General features: G+C 38.9%; 1 protein-coding gene across 10 annotated transcripts in view; it reads left to right on the plus strand.

Annotated features, from left to right (window-relative positions):
- FAM13A (family with sequence similarity 13 member A) overlaps positions 1-27,837 on the plus strand; it is a 313,429-nt gene that overhangs the window by 113,732 nt on the left and 171,860 nt on the right. For all 10 annotated transcript variants that reach the window (XM_070505399.1, XM_070505400.1, XM_070505393.1 and 7 more), the window contains one exon: positions 4,224-4,377. In XM_070505399.1, the coding sequence (XP_070361500.1) occupies positions 4,224-4,377 (154 nt within the window). The remainder of the gene's footprint in view (positions 1-4,223; positions 4,378-27,837) is intronic.

Here is a 27,837-nt window from a genome sequence, read left to right on the forward strand (position 1 = left end):
CAGGGTTCGCTATTTTTATTGTTTCTGTTGATTATTTTTGACTTTTTGATCGATGTAGACTGTCTTTGTGCCAAGATCAGCCTGAAGTGTAAACCTACGGCCTTCTCAAGTATTTTTTTTTTGAGGCTTTACCTGGGCATGCGCAGTCACTTTCTAGTTTTCCCCATATATACAGTTGTTTTTGAATGTTCTAGTGCTTAATGTCTGGCTCTTGAAAGTGGAAAAAGCAAAAAATCAAAGAGGGGAATAAAAGGGTGCCAGCCCCTTAAGTCTCCTACAAGTCAGTTCAGCCGAGAGAGGTGCTTGCAGCAAGGGAGGGAGGCGCAACAACAATGGCTCTTTGCACCTCAGAAGCCACAATCGGCATTCAGAGCACAGATCCCCAAGATTTGGAGGACAGGGTCCTTTTTGCCTATCCTGGCTCCCACAAACTTTGTGCAAGCTATGCCAGGAACAGGGGCTGGGAGTGGGGAATGAGTGGCTGCCACTGTCCTAAGAGCTGAAGTTGACCACAATTAACTGCAATTTATCATTCAAGCCTTTCCCTGGAAGTTACAAGCCTTCAGTAGATTCAAGAGTTCCAAAATGGCTACATCAGACAGATTCTTCCAGTGCGGTTGTTGTCTAGGAAGGGAGACTGAGTCCTGGTGCTTCTTGCCCCACTATCTTCCCAGGATCCTCTCCTTTCTTTTTTTCATTTGTTTTTGGCTTGTTGGTTATTTAAAAATCAGTGAATTTAAAATTGATAAGCTTTTATGAATGGAAATAACTATATCACAGAAAGTTATAATTGTCACAGCTGTTTCCAGTAGATTGCTGCTGCATTGATGACAAAGGCCTTAAGGAAAGCATGAGTCACATCACTTAACCCTTTCATCTGACTAAAGAAACACATTGTAATGTAAACGATTGAGAGTAAATTTGTTATATAGAATACCTCAACTCTAATTTAATTTCTAAATAAGCAGAAAGGTGCAAACGTTTCTGCTTTGTTGTAACAGATAATGTGCAACAAATATATCTGAAAACTGGCTGTGACTCTGGTTGAGAGAGGCTGGTCCTTAAGAGGAAACTAAAGAGATAAGTTACCTAACATCTAATGATGGAACAAACAGAGGATAACAGCTTTAGATGTTCTGGTTCAAACAGGAGGAAAATTAAAGATAAAAAAAGTCACTGGTCAATGGCAGTTATATCCTGCCAGGCAAATGTTGGGAATCTCTTGACTAGGGAATACTTCTCCATGGCTTTCAACTTCACCCTCTTGATTCTTGGTTCTTCCCCTGGAGTCATCCTTCCTTTTTGATGAAAGGCAGCACATGTTTGTAGCTGAGTAGTTTTATCAGCCCAGCCAATAGAATTTTGGGGATCCAACAGCCTCCTTTCATTTTGTGCTCTTTCTTTCCATTTCATGCTAAGTTGGCAGGGTTTCTGCTGAGATAAATATCTCAAAAGCTTAAAAGTCTTTTGTGGATTTCCCTGGGATTCACTCCATTAGAAAAAAGGCACATCCACACATCTTTTCAAAATAATCCCTTCTCTATCTCAGGCTCATGTTAAGATGGCTGAGGGTCAATGCCTTTAAATTCCTACAGGCATTCTGGCTTGATTCAAGGGATCTTTGAGACCACCCTTAATTATCTGAAAGGGACCTGTGATTCAGTCGTCTGAGCTTTTGATCTTAGGTTTTAGGAAAAGGGTGTATAGTCACTCTCTCGACATTCTCTATCCAGCCTGCTTTCCTAACAGCGAATCTCTTAATTTTAGTGTCTTTCGCCATCTGTACAGTCAGAATTTTTTAAATCAAGCCCTGTTTCCTTTTTACTTAACAGTTCTTATCTCAATTTCTCTCTCGGATTTTACTGTAAGTGGCAAGAAGAAACCAGTTGGTGCTTTCAAAACATTGCTTGAAAATCTCTTGGACTGTATATCCAAGCTTCTTGCTTACAAGTGCTGCTTCCCACAAGACTGCAGGATACAATTTCACTAAGCTTCTTGCCAACAGAACAAGGATCTCCCTTCCTCCAGCTTCTAATAACATGTTCCTCATTTCCTTCTGAGCTCTCACCAGCAGCGTCTTTAAAGTCCAGATTTCTACATTTCTACTAATAATCTGTTCAAGGCATTTTAGCCTTTCTCTGTCATGCTACCCAAATTCTTCCATTCTCCTCTCACCATTCAGTTCCAAAGCCACTCTCACATTTTAGATTCTAGTTACAGCCCAGCACCCCACTTCCAGGTACCAAATTCTGTATTAGTTTTCAACTGTTGTGTAACAAATAACTACAAATTTAGTGGCTTAGAACAGCAAACATTTGCTGCCTCATAGTTTCCATGGGTCAGGCGTCCAGGCACAGCTTAGCTGAGTTCTCTGCTCTTGGTCTCACAAGGCTGAAATCAAGGTGTCAGCCGGGCTTCATTTTCATATGGAGGCTTGAGTCTGGGGAAGAATCTGCCTTCAAGCTCGTTCAGGTTGTTGGTAGAACCCATTTCCTTGCAGCTGCGTGACTAAGGACCTTGGGTTCTTAGCGGCTATGAGCTAGAGGCCTTACATCTACATTGCTCCCCTGCCATGTGGCTTTCTCACAGGCCCTCTCTGAACATGGCAGCTTATTTCTTCAAGACTAGCAGCGGAATCCTCATGCCAGTCTGCTAAGACTGAGTCTCATATAACATAAGATAATCGTGAGAGTGACATCTATCACCTGTGCCATATTCTATTGATCAGAAGTTACAGATTCTGCCTACATAGAGGAGCGTACAAGAGTGCTTCATTGGGAGACACCTTAGGGCATGTACCCCAAAGATGGTAAAGTAGGCTGAATAATATCCCCGAGAGATATCAGGTTATAATCCTTGGAAACTGTAAATGTTACCTTATTTGATGGAAAAAAAGGGGCTTTGAAGTTGTAATTAAGATAGAGATCTTGAGATAAGGGGATTGTCTTGGATTACTTGGGTGAGCACTAAATGCACTCACCTGTATTCTTCTAAGAATGAGGCAGAGGGAGATTAGACACATACACAGAGGAGAAGCCCATGTGAAGACGAAGCAGAGAGAAATTTGAAGATGCTTGAATTTTGAAGGCCTTGGTTGAAGATTGAGGCAGTGCAGCCACAGCCAAGGAATGCTGCTGGCCGCTGGCAGCTAGGAGCACATTCTCCCCTAGAGCCTCTGTAGGGAGTGTGGCCCTGCTCACACCCTCATTTCTGCCTGGTGATACTGACTTTGCTCTTCCGGCCTCCAAAGCTGAGAAGGTAATGTCTGTTGTTTTAGGCCACCTGGTTTGTGATAATTTTTTACAGCAGCCACAGGAAACTAGTACAGGTGGGTATTTATTAATACCTCAGTGTTGCTTTTTTAATGCGTCTTACTGGTTACTCGATGATGTTAAGTATCTTCTCATAAGATTATTGACTGTCCAAGTTTTTCTTCTATGAGTTTTTCAACTCATGTCCTTTGTCTCCTTTTTTTAAATTCTTTCTTATTGATTAGTAGGAATTCTTTACATAGTCTAATTAATAATCCTATGTCAGTTTCCATGTTACTAAAGAGATATTTATCTTCTAATCTGTAGCTTGTCTTTCTGCCTTATTTATGGTGTTGTCTGCATTCAGAAGATTTTTTTCACCTTTTTTTAATTATGGAAATTTTTAAACATCCTCAAAAGAAGAGAGAATGGTATCCTAACTCTTCCATGTACCTATCACTCAGCTTCAACAATTGTCAGTATTTTTTCCCAGAAGTATTCATCTTTTCCTTTAAGTTTTATATTTTTTGCTCATTGTCTAAGAAATCCTTAAAGAAATATTGTGTTGCTGCTATTTGTGTGGCTGAGTATTTCTGTCATGATAAGACAGTCATTCTTTTTGTCATAACACTTGTTCTTTTTTCACCTTTACTTTTAGATAAATGTTACCGTACTTGTAGTGAGCTCTAATGTACACAGAGCATTACTGCACCCGTGCTAACCTGTACTTTCTTCCTGAACAACATGTACTTTTCTTATTCAGCACCAGCTATTGATTCAGATCTTGGGAACTTGCCAATTGTCCCAGCAACGTCGTACGTGTCACCACAGAGCTTGTTGAAAGTCCCGTGTGTCCTTGTAAGAAGGCTAATCAATCATTCAGGAGACGTCAAAATAGAAGCCTGAGTTGGCTTTGCTGGCCTTTTTTTTTTTAAGAAGTAATTCCTCTCAATTTTTTCCCTTTGTTTCTAGTGTGCCACCTGGGCTTGAAGGCGTGAAAGAACAAGACCTCTGCAACAAGATAATGGCTAAAATACTGGAAAATTATAATACCCTGTTTGAAGTAGAATATACAGAAAATGATAACCAGAGGTGTGAAAGCCTGGCCAGGCTTATCCTAGTAAAAGTAAGTGACTTGGGTACTTAGTTTTCAGTATTGCTGTATTTTGAATGGGAGATATTTTATTTAAATCATTCTTTGTCGTAAAAATTCCATATGGATGTAACTTCAGATTATTATTCCTATATTTATTAAGTTCTTTTATGAAGTCTGTTCTCTGTATCAAGTGTGTGTTAAACTGATATATTTTCTTTGAAGATTGGAGAACAATCGTGATTGATGTTTCTTTGCTGCTATAAAAATTCTCTGTAAAGCACTTGCGTGAGCCCAGTGCTGTGGTGGATTCGGTGCGCCACCTTTTTATGGAAGCCTGGTTACAGCAGGAATACGTGCTGATGGCTGTGTTCATGAGTGCCAGCCTCCTGACTAGGTTGCAAATTCCTGAAGATACTATTACTGTGTCTTTCTGTCTCTCTTGTGTCTGGCACACTTTCAAATTCAACATCAGATTTTAAGTCCCATATATGTAGTCCTTGGTAACTATCATCAGTAAAGGAGAGTATTTGAAAAACCTATAAAAGAGTCCTTGACAATACTAACTACATCTTTGTATACATTGGCTGGTATTTTATCATCTATCCTTTACACATTAGGTGAATGCATATAGGTCTCTAAAGACTTACAATTGAGAGTCAGAGGATAAACATCCAAATCCTCTAGACGTGGGAAAAGAGGGAAAGTATCTTATTTCTTTCTCGTTTATATTGAGGTAAATCATAATGGATCTGAAACCCTCAGGAGGCTTTCTGAGACTTATCAAATTTACAGACCGCACTGTACTCTTATTGGTTCACATGGCAATGAATGATACAACCAGAGGCACTTGGTTTGGGCATTGAAGGGGTGTTTTCGTCTCTTCTTCCAGTGGAGGCCATGACTTTGAAGAAGAAATAAAAGAGTAATGGATATCAAGTAGCACCCTACCAAAACAGCAGAAGATGACCCAAACTAGGTTTTCTTAACTAGGGCTTATGCTGTTAATACAACAGACTCCCTATAAGGGAGAGTACATCTGAGAGGAATGCTTTTAGCAGGAATCTTGCCAACCTGGTAAAGAGAACTTTAAAATGAAATTTGAGGGAAGGGAAGAACAATGCTCAGATAAAATGATAAGGTGAGATACTTTGGAGAATATCAAGTGTAACCTAAGATGGAGATATCATGGTAGCTGAAAAAGTATGTCAGTGATTCACAAGAGAAAATTTAAAAAAAAAAACACTTATATTAGTTTTGCTACCAAAAAAATTGATAAATTATTTTTTAAATAAAAAAAAAATGTACCTTAAGTTTGTTCCTCTGATTCCTGTGGTACTTTGCAAAAGGGTCTCTTTTTGAAACATTATAAAATGGTTGGCTTTGTTTCAGCTATACTGTTATAAGTGCTTTTTAACACTCATGCCTTTTAACTGGGGCTGATAATAAGGTAAACCTAAAATATAATGAAAATAGATGAACATGATCTTGTCGGCCAGACAAACCTGCTGAGATAGAGGTAATCGCTGGAATACGCAGTGGGAGGTTCTATGCTGTGCTAGTGAAATAGCACCTGTTGAGCTGTGTGGAAGAGAGCCCTCCTGGGAAATGCTTGAGCCGCGAGGCCTAAGCCTGGTGGAGAATGTAGCATGAGAGGAAGAGAGAAGACACACAAACTGATAGGACTGTTGGGAGCCGAATACCGGCATCTTAGGTGGATGAAGATGACTGCTGCTCTCCTAACACAAGCTTCCTTTCTGGCCTAGAGGCAGACAGATGTCATGTTTGGAAACTACGTCTGTACTCTGGAAGCATCATTGTGCTAATATTTGGTGCATTTTTCAAGTTGATCTTGCTGATGGTCTCATCTCTGAGATGGTAGATAATGCGACAAAGGAATGTGATTTTTCTGGACTTAGTTACAACTAATAGGGATGAAATGGAAGTTATGGAAATCATTTTAATGGGATGTGTCAGTGCCATTTTAGAGGCCATAATAATGAAGAACATGCTAGTCACAGTTAGATTTGTAAGCCTGGACATTGTTTACAGAGCAGATTCTTTTTTTATTCCTAAAGTCATAGAAACATTAGATATAAACCAAAAGGAAGCTGGATTAAAAAGGAATTGAGAGACTCACAATGAAATCATTAACCTACTGAAAAGTAGGAAAAATGGAAGGGCAACTAAAAAACCCAAAGTCTCCTGCTGGTCATTCTCATGAGCTTAGCTTTTAGAAGGATGTATACAAAAAAAGGAAACAGGCACAAAACAAGTGATAAATACACACAAGTGACAGAGACATAAAATAGCTGAGAATAGCTGAGGCTCATGAAAACTTCCGAGATATAGAAAAAGGCTTTTATGAGGAAAAAGTACTAAATATATCCACTGACGCCTCTGTGTACCCCAGTGTGGGAAACAGAGTCATAAAGTGTTGAATGAAGTTTCTCATGATATCCTTGTGGGCTAAGAGGAGATTTGGAGCCTAGACAAATATATGTTTGGCTGTATTTGGACCTGGATGAAGAACTTTGACCAGACTGTTAGAGTGTGGATTGATGTTAACTTCAAGGGAGGTCTCTACGTTTGTGTCATTTTTCAGTGTTTTAATCATTGACTTGAATGAGCACATATTTAGTACATTTGCAAGTGAAATAAAGCTAGAAGAATAGGCCAGATGTTGAATGGCTGGATATGTAGACCAAGAAAATGGGGGTGGGGGGGCAGCCATTTCCCTCTCCTTCCTTGCTTAAAAAAAAGTTTTATTTGGCTTACATCAATGTGCTGAGGTCACATGGGCCCCTCCCTCAGCCCCAAAGGATGGATGAATTATAAATGGTCTCTTGTACCATCCTCTTCAGCCAGTGATTGACTTAAAGGTTGGCTGTGACACAGTTCCGGCCAAGGAGAGATGTAAGGGGAAGTGTGCTGAGAGCAGAAGGCCTCTGGAAACGATTTTCATCCCTGATTACAAAACAGAGTGAATGGTGTAAGAGATCAGAGCTGTGGTTGCCTCGGGGTGGAGTAGGGGGTGGCGGCAGTGGTGACGACTGACCAGGAAAGTGTCCAAGGGGGCTCTCTGGGCTGATGAAAACGTTCCATAGGTGTATACCAGTGTATGCGTATCAGAACTCATTCAGCTGTACACGTTTTATGCATTTTACTGTATGTAAATTATCTTTTAAATTTTTAATTAAAATAAGAGAGAAAGATAGCAGGCCTCTGGGTCAAGATGCCCACTCCTCCAAACCTGCTTTCCTATGTTTTCATGTACAGGTACAGTGCTTGGAGCTGCTGCCACTGTCTTTTGCCCTTGATGAATGTATCACTGACTCACTGAGGTTGGCAGCTAAAGGAGGAAAAAGCCTTGGTTCCTTATCACTGCTGATCTGCTGATCCAACCCTGATCACACATACCCCTGGACTACCAGTTACCTGAGGGGAATAAGTGTCCTCATAGTATAAACTACTTTTAGTGAAGTATTCTGTTTCTTGCACCAAATGCATCATATCTGATACGATCAATATAATCAGTCCTTTACTTAGGTTCATAAAATGATTTCCATAAAATGATTTACACCTCCTCCATGAGGAGACCAAAATTAATAATAGTTAAATTGGGAATCATCCATGGGTTTTAGTTAATTGCTAGCACAGTATGAGATGTCAGTGTGATGTGATTGCCAAAAACCCCACAAAATCGTTCACGGAGTACAGCAGTAGTATCTAGAATAGAGAGTCTATGTCTCGCTGTACTTGGTGTAGGTCAGGCAGTATCTGCAGTGTCATACCCGACTCTGGGGACTACATTCTGACTCTGCTGACAGTCACCATGGTCCTCATTTATTCTCACAAAAGACAGCCTGGGTGACTGTCTTTTGCTTCAGTTACCATTCTGCTGATTCCTTCTAAGTCTAACTCTAGCCCCATTGTATCAGAAGAGCAGTAGAGCCATATTTCTCACTACCTGTAAAAAGCCATGCTGGTACCTGAAATTGCTCACACCCCAAAACATCTCAAAACAATGTCTCTCTTCTGCCCTCTCCAACCTTAGTTTGCCAGCCCCTGGCGTGCCAAGCTAGAATCTTTAGTTTATCCTTAATTCTGCCTCCTCTACCATTCCCACCAGGACTCATATTCTGTCTTAGACATCTCTCTTGGAATGGGTGTCCTTTGTCCACCCACTACCACTGCTTTAGATTGGGCCCTTATCACAGCCACACAATTTCAATCTGTTCTCTCACTTCTAGGCTCACCCCCTTCCCATCTCCTTTACAAGCCTCATCATAACATGCTCCTGCCCTGAGTAAGCAGACGTTTTGCGGCTGTTGTTGTTTTGCCTTCCACCCTTTTGCTGACATTATACCATTAAGACTCCTTTACTTGGAATTTAGGCCCTTTACACTCCATCCCCAAACCAAACTTTCCCCATTAAACACTTGAATGAGTATTGAATGTTCTTGTCTTCTTCCTGTTTCTGGAGCCTCTCTTCATTCTCCTTTGAGGACTTTTCCTTCTTAGAGTTAAACATTGTTATTTCCTAGGCCCATTCTTAGGTGCTCAATCCAGAGCTCTCCCTGGCAAACCATACCTACATCCCCAGCTGCCTGGCTGTCACTCGCACCTGCATGTCCTCATCTTCTCTTGCCCTTGAAGGTCTAATGGTCCACTGTATTCTGGGGCTTCATGAATGGCCCATCCATCCACACAAGTGCTCCAGGTTCATGTCCATCAGTCACTAAAACCTGTTAATTCTACTGCTTAAGTATCTCTTAATTCTCCCACCCTCACTGGTGCCTCCTCCTTGCCTCTCACCCAGGCAAGAACATTCTATCCCTGGCTCATTATCACAATCACCTGTTGACCCAGACTTACTGAGTCAGAAACTCGTGGCAGAGCTCCAAAACCTGTATGTTAAAAGATTTCCTTGGCAATTTTAATAATCAGCCCGATTTGAGAACTGATTGGTCCTTGGGAGACTACTGCAATAGCCTCCTCACTGGTTTCCCTCACTCTAGTCTGCCCCTCGACGCCATCTTCCCTCTTCTGCTGCCTAAAGTACTTCCTATCATGCAAATATGACATGTCACTTCCCGTATCAGAATTCCTCAGTGGTTCCTCGTCACCTATCCTGATATTATAAACCTGACAAACAAGGCTTTTCATGATTTGAACCCACCCTACCTATTCACACTTCTTTTCCACCACTCCCTCCCATATATTTGATGCCCCAGAAGGCATTAATTGATGTAATTGTAGAAACGATGTCATTTCAGGCCTCATGCTTGTTGATCTAGTGAGCACAGTGCTTGACATTGAAAATTCCTTGAAGTCAATGTCTAGACTCTCTTTATTCATTTTACTGAAAATAATGTCTATGATCATAATTTGTATATAGCATGAAAGAAATAATGTTTTTAAATTGAATGAAATTAGAAGCATGATAGTTCACTGAATACTTTAGACTACCATATTTAAGAAAATTCTTCAACAGTTCTGGAAGGAGCACTGATGTTAGGATAAAAGGCTTATCTCTGTAACCTGGCTTCTCAATAGTGTGGCTGGGTAATGAGTCATATCTCTCTTCCTCTTTCCTGTTATCTAAAATGGCAAAAATCTTATAGATTTTTTGTGGGTTTTAAGTCATTAACGCTTGTGAAAGTATTTTCAAAGCCAGTTAAGTATTATAAAAATATAAAGTGTTTTTATTTTTGGTTTGGGTGATAATATAGGCTGAGGAGTAACTGATGAAACCATTGGCTTGCTCTGAAACGATCTGGTCAGAGATACTTGAGCAGATACACTAATAAACTTAGAGCACAGAGTTAAGAACTCCAGTTCTGGAATCACAATGGATGAGAATTTGCAATTTGTGTCACTCTGCTCCAATCACTCAGTCTCTCTTTCAAACTTGGTATTCTCATCTGTAAAACAGGAAAAATATCAGTAACTAATTTGGCTGTTTTGTTATGATTAAATGGGATAATCATAGCAAATTTTCAGTAAATTTTATATTTAAAATAAAAAAGCCATTAGGGTCACATCAACCTTTATGATGTCACCTGACTTCCCTTTACCTTACAGGGAATCAGGTTTGATGATAGAGGGAAGACAGTCAAAAGCAGAAAAATAAAGTTGCCAATCAGATGTGTTACTTATGACAGAAAAGTTCCTGCCTCTAGACGGTTCTTACTATTCACTCAGTATTCTAGCTTTTCATATGATTCAGTGTCCTTTTGTCTTTGAAAGGGCAGGAGTCTGATTGTACCCTCAATGGCTAGAAGAGTGTGATTTTAGTATTTAATGGATCTATCCAGATCTGCTTTTTGACAGTGAATCATTTTTTCAAAAGCAACAAAAACACAAGACTCCTTTAAGTGGAAGTTTTATGGAAGAATGGAGTATCTAAGTGACCCTGTGCAAAATGATTGGCATTTCAGCAAGTCGCTGAGGAGAGGAAGGGAAGCGGATATGCAGAAACCTTCCAGGCAGAAGAGTGTGTTTTAGGTCATAGAGTGTTTGTGTAGTGGTGACCAGATATTTCTGGCTAGACCATAGGAAGTGGCAGGAGAGAGCTAGATACTAGAGTTAAGCTAGTGTGGAGTTCAACTGTGTAGTTAAAACTTATAGGAGAATAATGAAAGGTTTTAAGAACAGGATGGATTTAATTAAGCTGTATTTTAGATTTTTACTTTATCTCTGGCACAAACAGAAAGTTGATGTGACTCTCAGGGAAGCATTTTTGTCATAGGCTGTCAAGGGACTCACCTAACAACTATTTCTGCTCAGCTAACTCCAGTCAGTGCTGCACAATTGATCACGGCTTCTACAACCCATTCATCAGCCTCGCTTCCACATGGGCTTCCTCTACCAGGGGGCCAAGGCAAAGATTAGGAAAAAGGTTTACCTGCATGACCCCTCCTTCAGTTCCCTTTTCCCTGCCATTCTCTGAGAGTGAACCTTGGTCCCTACAAGGTTTTCTCAGATTCTGCAATGGTTTGGCCATGTCTACCAGTTCTAGTTACTTCAATCAAAGTAATTTTGGATAGACCTCTTAGGAGTGTGACATTTAAAGAAATCTGTAATCTGCTGGAGGTCTGAGAATGTATATGTTGGCTCTTGGCATTTTGGCCCACATTTTGCTGAACTTGGCAAGTAGTCCTCATATTTGGTTGTCTACAGTTATGGCCATTTCTTACTTCACTTAAGGTGAAGCTTTCTTTTTTCTTTTTCATTATTTTTGTTTCTTGTAGGTTTCAAGGAAGGAGCATAAGCAGAAGTGCCCTTATTTTGCCAAACTGGAAGGTCAAAGCTGTATTTTTGAATAACTGGTTACAGAATCACATCTTTGAAGTATCATCCAACAGCCACAGTTTAATTTCTCCAGCTTCAGAATAATTTTAGAGTCTCTCTTCATAAGATGATCTAAATCCAGACTTTAGTGAAGCTTTTCCCTTGTATCTGCTCAGGAATTAATCACTCAGATTTTTACATACTCAAAATTCAATGGCAAAAATATAATTGAAATAATGGACCATGAAATCTAAGCTGCATTAATTAAATAATCATCGTGTGCCTACTATGTGCAAAGCATCGTTCTGGGAACAGGGAATATAGCAGTGAGCAATAGACAAGTCTCTGCCCTTATGAAGCTTATATTCTAATGGGAATATAAAAAAAGGGCAATAAGCAAATAATTAAGGAAATATGTAGTATGTCAGGTGGTGCTATGTTCTGTGGAGAAAAAGAGAAGGAGAGAAGTAGTACTGATAAGGTAGAGGAGTATCATTTGCTCATTTAAAGGGGATGGTCAAAATGCTTCCGTGACGAGGCGACATTTGAGCAGAGACTTGGAGGAGGTGAAGGAGCAAGCCATGAAGACAGCTGAGAGAAGAGCAGTGCAAAGGTCTTGAGATGGGAGTATACCTGTTCTGTTTGATAGCAGAGTCGAGAAGGTCACTGTGGTTGGATTACAGTGAGCAAGGGGGAAAGTTAAGAGAAATTAGATCACATAGGCAACAAAGGACCAGATCTTGTAGACTCTTATCAGTCATTGTCAGGACTTTGACTTATTCTGACAGTATTTTATTCAACAGTATTGAACAGAAGAGGGCCATGATCTGCCTTATGTGTTAAAGAGATTGCTCTAACTGCTAGGCAGAGAATAGACTGTTGAGAGGGACGGGCAGAAGCAGGAAGACCTGTTGGGAGTTCATTAAAATAGTGGGGCTAAGAAACTGTGGTGGCTTAGACCAGGGTAACAGTAGTAAAGGTGGTGAGAAGAGCTGAAGGGTAAGTTAGGATATGAAAGAGCAAGACGACAGGAGGTGCTAGAGACCCCAGTTAGGCCAGAGAATACTTGAGATGGGAGTAGATAAGCAAGCAAGCTGGATTCGGGGGCTGTGAACAGAGAGTGGGATGTTTGCATTAGTGATTTTGGAGATGGAACAATCTGGAGTGATGATAAGGTTTAGGTTGTGTTTATGAGAATGAGTGACTGAAGTGGAGAAGAAGAGAAATCATTGGAAAGGAGGTGGTTAAAGGATGACAAATAAAGATAGCGATGGTTTGTCCATGTGGACCCTGAATTTACCCAGGAGGATGGCAGATACTGAGGTAGACAGGAAGATATACTCTATAAATATAAGTTAAAACTTATAAATTATATATGTTTATTATACATGATATATAATAATATAACTATAATAATTAAAAATAAATATATGAAAAGTTTTAATAATATAATGTATGATGATTATGTGTAAGGTAAAAATTTTAAGTATATATTTAATAGGGTTAGTGTCAGTCTCATATGTAAGTACATACACAAAATAACATGATTAATATGTTGCCAAAGTTTAAGTGTCTAGGTGAGTAGCACTCTATTCCAAACATCTTCTGAGACTGTCTTTATTAGACAATGTTGCTATTGTTCATTATGTCTTTGGGAATTTCTTTGGAAATTGTCTTCAGAACATATGTAATTCATGTGTCATATTTTTCTGCATATCATTATACTGGAAATCTTTGTACTTTAATGCATTATTTAATTATGGAAAATAGTCACTTTAAGCCACAGCAGATCTAAGTTTGGGAGTAGTGATGAAATATTAACTTTTGGGGTTAAAATTGAAATCTGTCTATAAAATAATTATGCTGATTTTCCTGTGTGACTTATAGGCAAACTCTCAAAAGTTATTTTAAAATGTTCTGAGCAAAAACAAACAACTAGAACAGTCTTCCATGGTGATTAGTTTCAGGGACGTGTGCTCACTTATCAATGTCCGTTATGGCAAGTTTGATTACAAAGTTCAGTCTTACTCCTGTAGAGTCAGAGTCTTTTACCGCATAAACTGATATGTCACATAAACTGCCTAAAATATTTCCCATGTTTTTTTCATGCTTAGAAACATTGCATGAGTCTCCATTTTGTATTTAGGGCTACAGTCTAAACAAATTAACTTCAACAAATATTTGTTCACTTTTTTTCTTATTTACTGCCTACTCTGCAAAGCTCTGGACTGCGTGCTGGGCCTCTTCAGAAAATACATAAAACATGTCCCTGTCCCTCAAGGAACTTATGGTCTACCGCACATAAACAAAATCAGGGCAGGAACAGAGGGGCCACAGGGAAAAGAGAGCTTTATGCCAGGTACTGTGCTAAGCTCTTCCATGCACAGTATCTCATTTGCCTCTCACAGTAACTCTGTAAATTAGTTGATCCCAATTCCACTTTGCAGGTGAGGAAATCTAAGGAGTAAATTATTCAGGGTCAGTAGCAGTAAATGACAGAGCTGGGTTTTGAACTCGGTAGTGACTGCAGGACTCCTAGCCTCTTCTCTAGCCCCTCATGAATACTCCATAGCAGTGGAGTCATAATAGGAAATAAAAAGTATTTTGGTTTTTATGTGATTGTTTGCTAGTTTGTGGTTTGGCTGTCTTGTCTCTTTGTGTGGGTGAACTTACATAGTGGGAATGATTAACTGTACCCACCAAAATCTGTATGTTATTTTGAGCACCCAGGAACTAACACTAAATTAAAATTCATTTGCTCATGTCTTCAGATAAAACCTTTCTTTGGGTAGTGAGCTATACCTTCTAGATTGGTTCTAAGTTTGAAGGTTAAAAAATATTAGACAGTGTTTAAAAAAAGCAACGGTAAAATAGCTTGCTAGAATGTTGTTTGCATGGCTCAAATGGGTACTTTCTAGTAGTGGAAACTGATTAGATCATCAATAAGTCTAAAGCATTAAGTGATAAAAGTTCTTGCTTAGCTTGGGGTACTCTGATGACTCTAATTTTTAGATCATAGCCACATATCTATAATTCAGATTATTATTAATTTCTTCTCCCCAGACGTTTGTTTTGTAGAGTACTTACAGATAAGCACTAGAAAGTCATGTCTGCTTAGGAATCTTTGGAGTAGATTATCTGTTTCTGTCGGGTGGTAAATTCCTTCTTTCCTATAAAAGGAATGTTTAACAGAAGATAGACGAAATTACTCTCTGATTATGAAAATGTCATTATGCTAGGCAACCTTTAAGCTGCTTCAGTGAGATGGCAGTACTTTGGAACTGACATCTCAGAAGTTGCCTACTTAAAAAAATCATTATGTTGTGTGTGTTTGGCAAATAGGGGCACTTAGTAAATGGCAAGTGAATATTTGCATATTTTCAAAGATTATTTGTATTTAATTTAGAACTAAATTTCTGCTGTTTTCTTCAGTTGGTCTCCGAGGGATGGCAGTTATACTTCTAGGGACCAGGAGAGCCTAGCAAAGAATGTCCCTTCGGGAGCAGCCCTTAACCAATGACTGAGAAGTGTGGGGGTATAAATTCCCAGCTCCTTTGCCCTTTGGGTGGAATAATTCTGAGGTGTGTGTTTCCCAGAGCTTTCCCCCAAGTTGCAAAGCTTCAGAACTGCTGTAATAGCTCTAGTAACTTAAAATGACATCCCGTACTACCTTCCTTCTCCCTCTGTGACCACCCCATTTCCCTGCTGTACCACCCAAATAAACAACTCACCCTCAATCCTTGTTGCAGGGTCTACTTCTGGCTGGGTGAGTTGGGGAGTCCAACTAAGACATGTCAAATTCTGCTCCCTCTGGAAGCCCTCTCTCACCCTCCCGCCACAGTTCATCCCCATATCCTCTGTTGTCTTAGGGGCGTCCTTCCTCCTATTGGAACAAATCTCACATTCTGCCTTGGAGTGAGTTGCTTTTTTCTCTTGTATGGCATTATAAGTTCTTCAAGGGTAAGAACAGTATCTCATATTTAATTATACATTCTTGTCTCTAAAAGTTATGGTGTAACTCATGCATTGTTGTGTCTTCCAAAGCACTTGTTCTAGTTTTTTAAATTTACTCAGAAATGTCCATTGAGTTACACCATGTATGTCTAAATAAAAGTTGAACTTATTTCAAGATAGTCAGGGTAACTATTCTGGGCATTAGTAATAATTCACATTTCTAGAGTATACAGTAAAAGTTTGGTTAACAGGACTCCACCTAACTAATTTGCCAGATTCATCAATTCTCTGCATTTGCTTTTAAAGCATGCTGACTCTGTCCATGGCAACTCCAAAGGCTTGTGGCTAATAGGCTATTCTCTCAAGTACTTGTTCATTACCAGTTTTACCATATGCTAACCAAGCGTCGGTTGTTTTGTTTCCAAAACTATTTATGTCAGGTTTTTTCTAATGATACCCACATAATTAAACAAATGCAATGTGAATGTAACATTATAGCTATTTCTAGGAAAATGTGTCGGAATAATTAATAGGAGCTTCTGTAACAAACTCTGAAATCTTAGTAGCTTAACACAGTCGAAGTTTATTTCTCACTCACTTCACAGTCCACTGGTTGAGCAGTCCTTCTCCATTTTGTCTCAACCATCCTCCAAGTTTGCCTCAGTAGGAAAAGAAGAGGTTGAAAATAGTATGAAATAGTTTTATGACTACACCTGGGAGTGGCTTATAATGCTTCTGCTCACATTCCGATGAGCAGATTCAGTCATATGGCTCCCAAGCTAACTGTAAGGGAGGCCAGAAAGTCTTCCTGGTGCTTGGAGAGAGGACGTGTAGAGATGGCATGGTGTTCACAAAGAATTATCTCTGTTACAAAAGCTAAGTTGAATACCTTGGGGAAATTTGATAAAGATTAAAGGCTTTGTTTTCACTCGACATAGGTGACACGTTATGATTGTGGTTTATACGAGGAAGAAGATGTGAGATTCCAAGCTATTGCCATTCCCAAACAAAGGCCCACATCTAAAGACTAGAAAATAAATAAACATTTAAGGGTTTCAAAGTAAAAAAAAAATTTTAAGTATGTATCATTTATATGTATCATTTTTTTAAATCATTTCCTGTTGTAGTTTGCTTTTGGGGGTCATCTAACCTGCAAGATTTCCTGTTCTAATTAAATAGGAAGGATTCTTCTAGAGAAGCATTACTTTGTACGGCTTTGTACAGAGCAGGCCTCTGGAGACACACTGCCTGGTTTCAAATTCCAGCTCTGCCACTTATTAGGTGTGTGACCTATGACAGTCTGCTTATACTTTCTGTACCTCACTTTCCATATATAAGAAATTTGGATAGTAAAAATACGTATCTCCTAGGGTTATTGTGAGAATCAAATGAATAAATGTATATTTATAAATGTATAAATATAAATGTATATTTACAGAAAGTAACCCTGGCTAAAATTGGACTAAGAAAAAAGAAAAAGTAAAGCCATTTTCTGGAGGGACACATAATGGGAAGGAAAGCTAAGCACATCGGCAAGATTAGGAGGCCCCATTCTGTCCCTCCGCAAAAACAATTTGACAACTCCTAATGGATGAAGATAGCTCTAGGATAGATCTAGAGTACAATTAAGAAGCTCCAGCAAGCCAAGTGGAGCACAAAAAGCAAGGATGACCACATAGATAAGTCTAGGAAGCATTCTACCTGCATCACCCTATTCCACAGGCCAGCACAACTTGGCACCAAGAGGGATACCCTTGTCTGTGACTTCTTCCTATGGAGATATATGAGAGCAAAAAGATACCAGCAGCCTTCAGTGCCACCACAGACACCCACAGTTTTCACTGCCAAGGGCCATTACAGTCTTTGCTGATGCTTCAGCTAAGTGCAGACACCAACACAAGGCAATAAGTAGCAAGAGAAATGACACCACCAAAGGAACACAATAAATTACCAGTAACTGACTTCCCAAAGAAATGGAGATCTATGAATTGCCTGACAAATAATTCAAAATAAGTGTTTTAAATAAGCTCAGCAAGCTATCAGAGAATGCAGATAGACAAAAAAAATCAGGAACACAGTACATGAAGAAAATGAGAAGTTCAGCAAAGAGATAGAAATTGTAAAAAAGAAACACACAAATTCTGGAGCAAAAGAATACAATGCATGAAATGAAAAAAATACAATAGCAACAGCAGACTAAATCAAGCAGAAAAAAGAATCAGCAAACTCAAAGATTGGTTATTTGAAATTATCCAATCAGAAGAGAAAAAAGAACAAAGAAGAAGAGAGCCTACAGGATTTATGAGACATCAATTGAACCAGTATATGCATTATGGGTGTCCCAGGAGAAGGGAGAGAGAGAAAGGGGCAGAAAGCTTATTTAAGAAAATAATGACTGAAAACTTTCCAAATCTTCAGAGGGAAATGGGCATCCAGATTTATGAAGCTCACAGGATCTCAAATAGGATCAACCCAAAGAACACTATACTGAGACACATTATAATCAAATTTTCAAAAGTCAAGGAGAAAGACAGAATTTTGAAAGTAGGAAGAGAAAAGCAACTAATCACATGTAAGGGACCCCCACCCCCCCAAGGCTGTGAGTGGATTTCTCAGCAGAAACCTTGCAGGCCAGGAAAGAGTGGAATGATGAATTTAAAATGCTGAAAGAAAAAAATCTACCATCCAAGAATATTATAACTGAAAAAATTATCCTTTAAGAATGAAAGATAAATAACAAACTGAGGGACAAACAAAAAGGGAGTTTGCCACCACTAGACTGGCCTTACAAAAAAATGCTTAAGGAAGTCCTTCAAATTCAAATGAAAACATGTAAACAACAAGGCAAAAGCATATGAAAGCATAAATTTCACTGGTAAAGGTAAAAATATAGACAAATACAAAATAATGTTACACTGTAATAGTTATGTACAAATTACTTTTAACCCTAATATAAAAAGTTAAAAGATAAAAATTTGTTAATAAATACATAATTTAAAAAGAAGCGAACTCTGACTCCAGGGACACAGAGTGTGTAGGATGGTAAAAGTGTAGAGTTATTGTATGCAGTTGAATTTAAATTATCAACTTAAAATAGATTATAATTATAAAATATTTTAGGCAAGCCTCAAGGTAACCTGAAAGAAAAACTTGTAATAGATATACAAAAGATAAAGAGAAAAGAACCAAAGCACATCACTTCAAAAAAAATCATCAAGTAACAAAGCAAGAGAGCCAGAGAGAAAAACAGGAACAAAACAGATGCAAAACAAACAGAAAACAATGAACAAAACGTCCTCATGTATCAATAATTACTTTAAATGTAAAAGAATTAGGGGCTTCCCACTATTAAGAGGGAAGAAATGGATAAATTCCTAGTAACATACAGCCTAGCAAAACTGAATCAAGAAAAAAATGGAAAGCCAGAAGAGACAAATAAATAAGGAGATTGAATCAGTTATCAAGTACCTCCTAACAAAAAAATGTTTGGAACCAGATGGCTTTTAGAGAAGAGTTAATACCAATCCTTCTAAAATGCTTCCAATAAGTAGAAGAAGAGGAAACACTTCTAAACTCATTTTATGAGGCTGGCATCACCCTGATACCAAACCAAAGACACCACAGGAAAACTATAGCTTAATATCACTGATGAACATAGATGGAAAATCCTTGATAAAATACTGACAAACCAAATTCAGCTGCACATTAAAAGGATCATACACCATGACCAAGTGGGATTTATCCCTGGAATGCAAGGATGTTTCAGCACACACAAATCAATCAATGCAATATACCACTTTAGTAGAATAAAAGGAAAAGAAATTATCATCTCAATAGACACAGAAAAAACCCTTGACAAAGTTCAACATCCATCCACGATAAAATCTCTCAACAGTATAGGTATAGAAGAAACTTATTTCAACCCGCTACAGTCCGTATCTAACAAACCCACAGGTAATATCATAATCAATGGCAAAAAATTGAAAGCTTTCCCTCTAAGATTCAGTACGAGACAAGATGCCCACTCCTGCCACTTTGATTCAACATGGTACTGGAAATCCTAGCCAGAGCAATTAGGCAAGAAAAAGAAAGAAAAGGCACCCAAATTGGAAAGGAAGAAGTAAAATTTTCTCTGTTTGCAGATGACATGATCTTATATATAGAAAATCCTGAAAACTGTTAGGACTAATAAACAAATTCAGTAAGATTTTAGGCTACAAAATCAACATACAAAAATTAGTTATGTATCAATACACAAACAACTATCAGAAAAGGAATTGAAGAAAACATCCCATTCACCTTAGCAACAGAAAGAATCAAATACTTAGGAATAAACATAACCAAAGAGGTGGAAGACTTGTACACTGAAAATTATAAAATATTCTTGAAGGAAGTTAAAGAAGACACAAATAACATTCAAGGACATCCCATGTTCATGGATTAGAAGAATTAATCTTGTTAAAATGGCCATACTGCTCAGAGTGGTCCACAGATTCAATGTAATCCCTATCAAAATCCTAATGAAATTCTTTATAGAAATAGACAAAGCAATCCTAAATTTTATATGGAACTGTGAAAAGCCCCAAATAGCCAAAACAATCTTGAGCAAGAACAACAAATCTAGAGGCATCATATTTCCTGATTTCAAAGTATATTACAAAGCTATAGTAATCAAAACTGCATGGTACTGTCATGACAGACATAGACCCATGGAAAAGAATAGAGAGTCCAGATATAAATCCATGCATCTACAGTCAACTGGTGTTCCACAAAGGTGTTAAGAACATGTAATGGGGAAATGGATAGTCTCTTCAATAAATGGTGCTGGGAAAAGTGGATATCCACATGCAAAAGAAATGGAATTGAATGCTTATCTTACACCACACATAAAAATTAACTTCAAATGCATTAAAGACTTAAACATAGACCTGAAACTGTAAAACTCTTAGAAGAAAACATAGAGGAAAAACTCCTTGACATTGGTCTTGGCAGTGACTTTTTGGATCTGACTCTAAAAGCACAGGCAAGAAAAGCAAAAATAAGTGGAATTTCATCAAACTAAAAAGCTCTGCATAGCAAAGGAAACCATCAACAAATGAAAAGGCAGCCTACAGAATGGGAGAAAATATACCACATATCCAATAAGAGGTTAATATCCAAAATATATAAGGAACTCATACAATTCAGTAGCAAAAAAACAAAAACCCAACTAAAAAATGGGCAAAAGACCTGAATATGCATTTTTCCAAAGAAGACATACAAATGGCCAATAGTTACATGAAAAGGTCCTCAACATCCTAATCATCAGGAAAATGCAAATCAGAACTACAATGAGATATCACATCTGTCAGAATGTCTATTATCAAGAAGACAAGAGACAACAAGTGTTGGTGAGGATGTGGAGAAAAGAGAACTCTTTTACACCATTGGTGGAAATGTAAATTGGTTCAACCGTTATCAAAAACAGGGTGGAGGTTGCTCAAAAAATAAACAGAGGGCCAGCACCGGTGGCCTAGTGGTTAAGTTCGCACTCTGCTTCAGTGGCCCAGGTTTGGTTCCCCAGCGTAGACCTACACTGTTAGCAGCCATGCCGTGTGGCCCACTTACTAAAAAATAGAGGAAGATTGGCACAGATGTTACCTTAGGGTGAATCTTCTCAGCAAAAGTAAATAAACAAAAAGACAAACTACTATATGATCCAGCAATCCCACTTCTGGGTATATATGCAAAAGAAGTGAAGTCAGGTCTCTAAGAGATATCTACACTCCTGTGTTCATTGCAGTGTTATTCACAACAGCCAAGATAGGGAAACAACCTGAATGTTTGACAGATTAATGGATAAAGAAAATATGGTGTGTGTGTGTAGGTATGTATGTATGTATATTTATATACATATGTATATTTATGTATACATATGTATTTATATACATACATGCAATGTGTATATATGTATACACACATACATACATACAATGGAATATTATTCAGCCGTAAAAAAGAAGGAAGTCTTGTCATTTGTAGCAACATAGGTGAACCTGGAGGACATTATGCTAAGTGGAATAATCCAGACATGGAAAGACAGATACTGCATGATCTCACTTATACGTGGAATCTGAAAAAGTTGAACTCATGGATGCAGAGAGTAGATCAGTAGTTGACAGGTTCTGGCAGAGGGTGAAATGAGGAGATGTTGCACAAGTGGTGCAAAGTTTCAGTTTTGCAAGATAAATAAGTTCTAGAGATCTAATGTACAGCAGTATGACTATACTTAAAAATATGTTTTGTATATTGGGGCTGACCTGGTGACTTAGTTGTTAAGTTCACATGCTCTGCTTTGGTGGCCCTGCATTCGCAGGTTCAGATCCCAGCCACAGACCTACGTACCACTCATCAAGCCATGCTGTGGCCATGTCCCACATAGAAAATAGAGGAAATTTGGCACAGATGTTAGTTCAGGGCCACTCTTCCTCAAGCAAAAGGAGGAAGATTGGCTAAAGATGTCAGCTACGGGCCAATCTTCCTCACCAAAAAAAAAGTATACTTGGAATTTTCTAAGAGCTTACATCTTAAGTGTTCTCACCACACAAAAAAAGGAAAAAGTAATTATGAGGTGATTGATATGTTAATTCACTTTATTTGATGATATTTCACAGTGAATATGTATGTCAGAACATCAAATTGTACGCTTTAAATATGTGCATTTTTTTTTGTTTGTCAATTATGCCTCAGTAGAGCTGGAAAATAAAAAAGCAGAGCTGGTGACCTGACTTCCCAAAGGACATTAACCTCGGCAGCTGCAGGATTCTGGGCAGCCTGCAGTGTGAGAGTGGGACGGTCTGTTCAAAGAGCTGCCATTGGGATAAATTGGCTTCACCTGTTCTCGGTTCTTGAGTCTTTGCATTCCTGGTGTGACGGGGAGTGAATAGCTGATACTGGAAGTGTGCATGCCCAAGTGTTGGTCAGAGGCACACTTTGATTGAAACACTGTAGCCAGGAAAAGGATAGTTTCCTAACTAAGTCTTTCACCATAGAAGGGAGAATGGATGCTACGCATGAAAAACATTAGTTGTTCACTTTGGTGTTATAAATAGACAGAAAACAATGAAAAACTTAATGTTTTTAGGGTCAAGGATGGGGAATGAGACAAGCATATAACTAATTAGCACAAGCTACAGGTTATAATGTACATGTGGAATAAGTAAGACAAGGAGGATGCATTGCAGGGGTTGGATGGCAGGAACAAGGGTTTACATTTGATCTGGTAGGCAGAAGCAATTAAAACTTTTCCGGAAAGGAGCGACTTGTATTAGAGTCATAAATTAGAAAATGTAATTTGACATCCATGTGTAGGATAAACTGAAGCAGGAGAGAAGAGTCAGAAGAAGTTGGTTTTGTATCATCAGTCTATTCAGTCATTCAACAAGCATTTATTGAATGCATACTATGCAGCAGGTAGTGTTGTATGAGCTGAAGAAACAGCAGTGAATAAAAAAACAATCTCTGTTCTCATGGAGTTTGCCTTTTTAATAGGGGGAAAGAGACTATAAACAATTAAGGCAATTAAAATGCCATTTGATGATGGATTCTGTGAAGGTAATTAAGAACTTGAGATTAGTGGTATATGAGAAGAGAAAGGGGAGTAATCAAGGGCACTATCTTATATAGAGAAATGAGGGAGGCCTCTCTGGGGGAGCATTTGAGTGGAGATCAAAATGATGCGGCGGAGCAGGCATATAAACATCTGGAGAATGAGCATTCGAGGCAGATGGAACAGCGAGTAAAAGGCCCCGAGACTGGCACTTACTGGCTTGCTTATGACAGTAGATCACTATTCAAATCCCGTGCAATTAAATAAAAAGTAGAGCTTCTCCGAGTCAAGACTGTGAAACAAGGAAGCATGCTGGGCTAGATTATCAAAGAACAGCACAGATAGAGGCATACCTCAGAGATATTGTGGATTCAGTTCCAGACCACCGCAATAAAGCGAATGGCAACATAAAGTGAGTTCCATACAGGAATTCTTTGGTTTCCCAGTGCATAGAAAAGTTATGTTTATGCTATACTGTACTCTATTAAATGTGCAATAGCGTTATGTCTAAAAAATGTATATACCTTAATTTAAAAATACTTTACTGCTAAAAAGATGCTAACCATCATCTGAGCCTTCAGCGAGTCATAATCTTTTTGCTGCTGGAGGGTTTTGCCTGGATGTTAATGGCTGCTGACTGATCAGGGTGGTGGTTCCTGAAGGTTGGGGTGGCTGTGCCAATTTCTTAAAATAAGACAGTGGTGAAGTTTGCCCTATTGATCAACTCTTCCCTCCAGGAACGATTTCTCTGTAGCATGTGATACTGTTTGATAGCATTGTACCCACAGTAGAACTTCTTTCAAAATTGGGGTTGATCTTCTCCAACTCTGCCACTGCTTTATCAACTAAGTTTATGTAATATTCTAAGTTCCTTGTGGTCATTTCAACAGTCTTCATAGCATCTTCATCAGGAGTAGATTCTGTCTCAAGAAACCACTTTCTTTACTCATCGATGAGAAGCGACTCCTCTTCCATTCATGTTTTATCATGAGATTGCAGCAATTCAGTCATATCTTCAGGCTCCACTTCTAATTCTAGTTCTCTTGCTATTTCCACCACATCTTCAGTTATTTCCTCCACTGAAATCTTGAACCCCTCAAAGTCATTCATGAGGGTTTGAATCAACTTCTTCCAAATTCCTGTTAATGTTGATATTTTGACTTCTTCCCATGAATCACAAATATTCTTAGTGGCATCTAGAACAGTGAATCATTTCCAGATGGTTTTCAACTTACTTTGCCCAGATCCATCAGAGGAATCACTATCTATGGCAGCTATAGCCTTACAAAATGTGGTTCTTAAATAATAAGACTTGAAAGTTGAACTTACTCCTTGATCCATGGGCTGCAGAATGGATGCTGTGTTAGCAGCCGTGACAACAACATTGATCCCATTGTCCATCTCCATCAGAGCTCTTGGGTGGCCGGGTGCATTGTCAGTGATCAGTAATATTTTGAAAGGCGTCTTTTTCCTGAGTGGTAGGTCTCAACAGTGGACTTAAAATATTCAGTAAACCATGTTGTAAGCAGATGTGCTGTCATCCAGCCTTTGTTGTTCCATTTATAGAGCACAGGTAGAGGAGATTTAGCATGATTCTTAAGGACCCTAGGATTTCTGAAATGGTAAATGAGCATTGGCTTCAACTTAAAGTCACCAGCTGCATTAGCCCCTAACAAGAGAGTCAGCCTGTCCTTTGAAGCCAGGCATTGACTTCTCCTCTCTAGCTATGAAAGTCCTACATGGCATCTTCTTTCAAAATAAGGCTGTTTCATCTACATTGAAAATCTGTTGTTTAGTGTCACCACCTTCATTAATCGTCTTAGCTACGTCCTCTGGAGAACTTGCTGCAGCTTCTACATCAGCACTTGCTGCTTAACTTTGCACTTCTGTATTATGGAGATGGCTTCTTTCCCTAAACCCCATGAACCAACCTCTGTTACCTTCAAACTTTTCTGCAGCTTCCTCCCCTCTCTCAGCCTTCACAGAATTGAAGAGAGTGAGGGCCTTGCTCTGGATTAGCCTTTGGCTTAAGGGAATGTTGTGGCTCGTTTGATCTTCTATCCAGACCACTAAAACTTTCTCCATATCAGCAATAGGCTGCTTCACTTTCTTATCAGACGTGTGTTCACTGGAATAGCACTTTTAATTTCCTTCAAGAACTTTTCCTTTGCAGTCACAACTTGGCTAACTGGCACAGGAGGCCTAGTTTTGGCCTGTCTCAGCTTTCCACATGCCTTCCTCAGTAAGCTTAATCATTTCTAGCTTTTGATTTAAAGTGAGAGACATGTCAGTCTTCCTTTCACTTGAACATTTAGAGGTCATTGTAGGGTTGTTAATGAGCCTAATTTCAATACTGTTGTGTCTCGGGGAATAGAGAAGCCTGAGAAGAGGGAGAGAGACGGGAGAAATGGCCGGACAGTCAGAACACGCACGACATTTATTGATTAAGTTCACTGTCTTATATCGGTACAGTTTGTGGATTCCCAAAGCAATTACAATAGTAACATCAAAGATCACTGATCACAGATCACCATAGCAAATAGAATAATAATGAAAAAGTTTTACGTATTGCAAGAATTACCAAAATGTGACACAGAGACACAAAGTGGGCAAATGCTATTGGAAAAATGGCGCCAATAGACTTGCTCGAGGCAGGGTTGCCGCAAACCTTCAATTTCTAAAAAAAACACAATATCTGCGAAGTGCAGTAAAGTGAAACGCAGTAAAATGAGGTATACCTGCATTAAGAATAGATGTGAAGTCCTCGAGCAGCATATGGACGCCTAAACCAATCTTAAACCGGTAAATACTGCGACAAAAATAAGCAAGTTGAGAGTAACTGGGGAAAGCTGTTTTTGATGAGATTGTTACAAAAGGCCTCTCCAATGAGGTAACAGAGGAGCTGAAGGAAGAGAAAACTACATTGGGTTGTAATATTAAGATCAACAGTCCAAATTCTAATGTTTAATGATGCTTAAAATCTTTGATTTAATTTAACCATCCCTTACTACATTTCGTTCTCATTCGTTTTTTTCTCTATGCGGAAGTGACTGGTGGCCGTTCTCTGCAAAGGGAATTTTAATACACTTAACGACAATTAAGGTTATACCTTTGAATATTATAGTTGCAGTTTATAAAGTAAGTATAACAAGTCCAGAATTTGACTACTTCTTACCTCCTCCGTTTCTATTTCCCTGGTCCAAGGCTGAGAATTACACATTTCTTCCCAAAAGTATATGTAGTGAAGATCTCTTAAGTGGTATCTTTTAATTCAGTTTATTCTCTTCATTTATGTAAAGATAACATCATATTGCTTTTGAGTTTTTTTTTAAAAAAATCCTTTTTCTTTTTTACAGTCAGTGAAATTAAAATTCATTTTATAGATGCAGATGAATTTCAGAGGAGAGTTTATGTTGTTATCAAGAGCGGTCTGTAAGCCACCAGTAACGTTGGTTGGATCCTGGTTGTGTGCAACCTGGCACTGTTCTCTATGTTCTTTTCTGGGAGAGGCCTCAGGCGGGGGCTGCTCCCTCAGCTCGTGATCATATCAGCATTGCTCCCTCAGCTTGTGATCATATCAGCATTGCTCTCTGTCATCCTCTCTCGGGAGTTCAACCAAATCACCTGTTGAAGGTCTGACCCCAGCACACCAAATGTAGCTCTCTGACAGCTCCTCCCTGTCATGATAACAGCTTCTTTTCCACCTACCTTCACCCATCGTTATATTACCAAGGTAATGAGAAAATGTATGTATTATTATCTGGTTCCAAATACCATGGAGATGCATCACATTTGTTTAATGGTTTGCAATTCATACCAGAGGGAAGGGAAGTGTAGGAGTTGACATTGTTTTATGCATTCATTCAACAAATACTTATTAAATACCTACTGAATTCTGGGGATACATTAATCTAATCCTTATCCTCATGAGCCTTAAAGTCTACTGGAGGTGATGGACAATAAATAAATATAAAATAAATGAAATTTTTAATTACAAATTAGAATGAGTACTGTGATTGAAATAAAGCAGGCTAATAAGAGAAGAGCATACTCGGGGGGAGCTACTTTAGATGGACTTGTTAAAGAAGGCCTCTCTAAGGAGGTGACATAGGAGGTGAAGGATAAAATGCACCAGCCATGCTGAAGACATGGTGGAAAGGTGCTCCAGGGAGAGGGAGTATGAAGGGCAAATGCTTAAAAGGTAAGAAAAGACTTGAGAGTATTTGAAGCATAGAAAAGAAGGCCTTTGTGCCTGAGGCAAAGTAAGGAAGAGGGCAGATGGTAGGAGATGAGGTTAGAGAAGTAGACCAGAGCTGGATCCTGCAGGGCTGTGTAGTTTATGGTAAAGAGTTTGGATTTTACTCCAGGAATAATGATAGGATGTTGGTAGAGAAGTGACATCATGTGATTTACATATACAAAGCTTGTAGAGGCAGGATGATTGAAGTAATTTAGGTCAACAATGATGATTATGACTGGGGTGGCTGCGTATGTGGAGAGAAGTGAATGAATCTCTGTTTCTTTTGGAAAATGCTGACCGGACCAGATGCTGGGAGGTTTGGGAAAAGGAGGAATCAAAGTAGATAACCTGAGATATTGGCTTGAGCAACTGGATGCTGTCTGGTAATCTGGGGAAGAAATTCAAGGACTGACAG

Source organism: Equus asinus, chromosome 3, assembly GCF_041296235.1.
Source record: "Equus asinus isolate D_3611 breed Donkey chromosome 3, EquAss-T2T_v2, whole genome shotgun sequence".
In the NCBI taxonomy this organism is placed as follows: domain Eukaryota; kingdom Metazoa; phylum Chordata; class Mammalia; order Perissodactyla; family Equidae; genus Equus; species Equus asinus.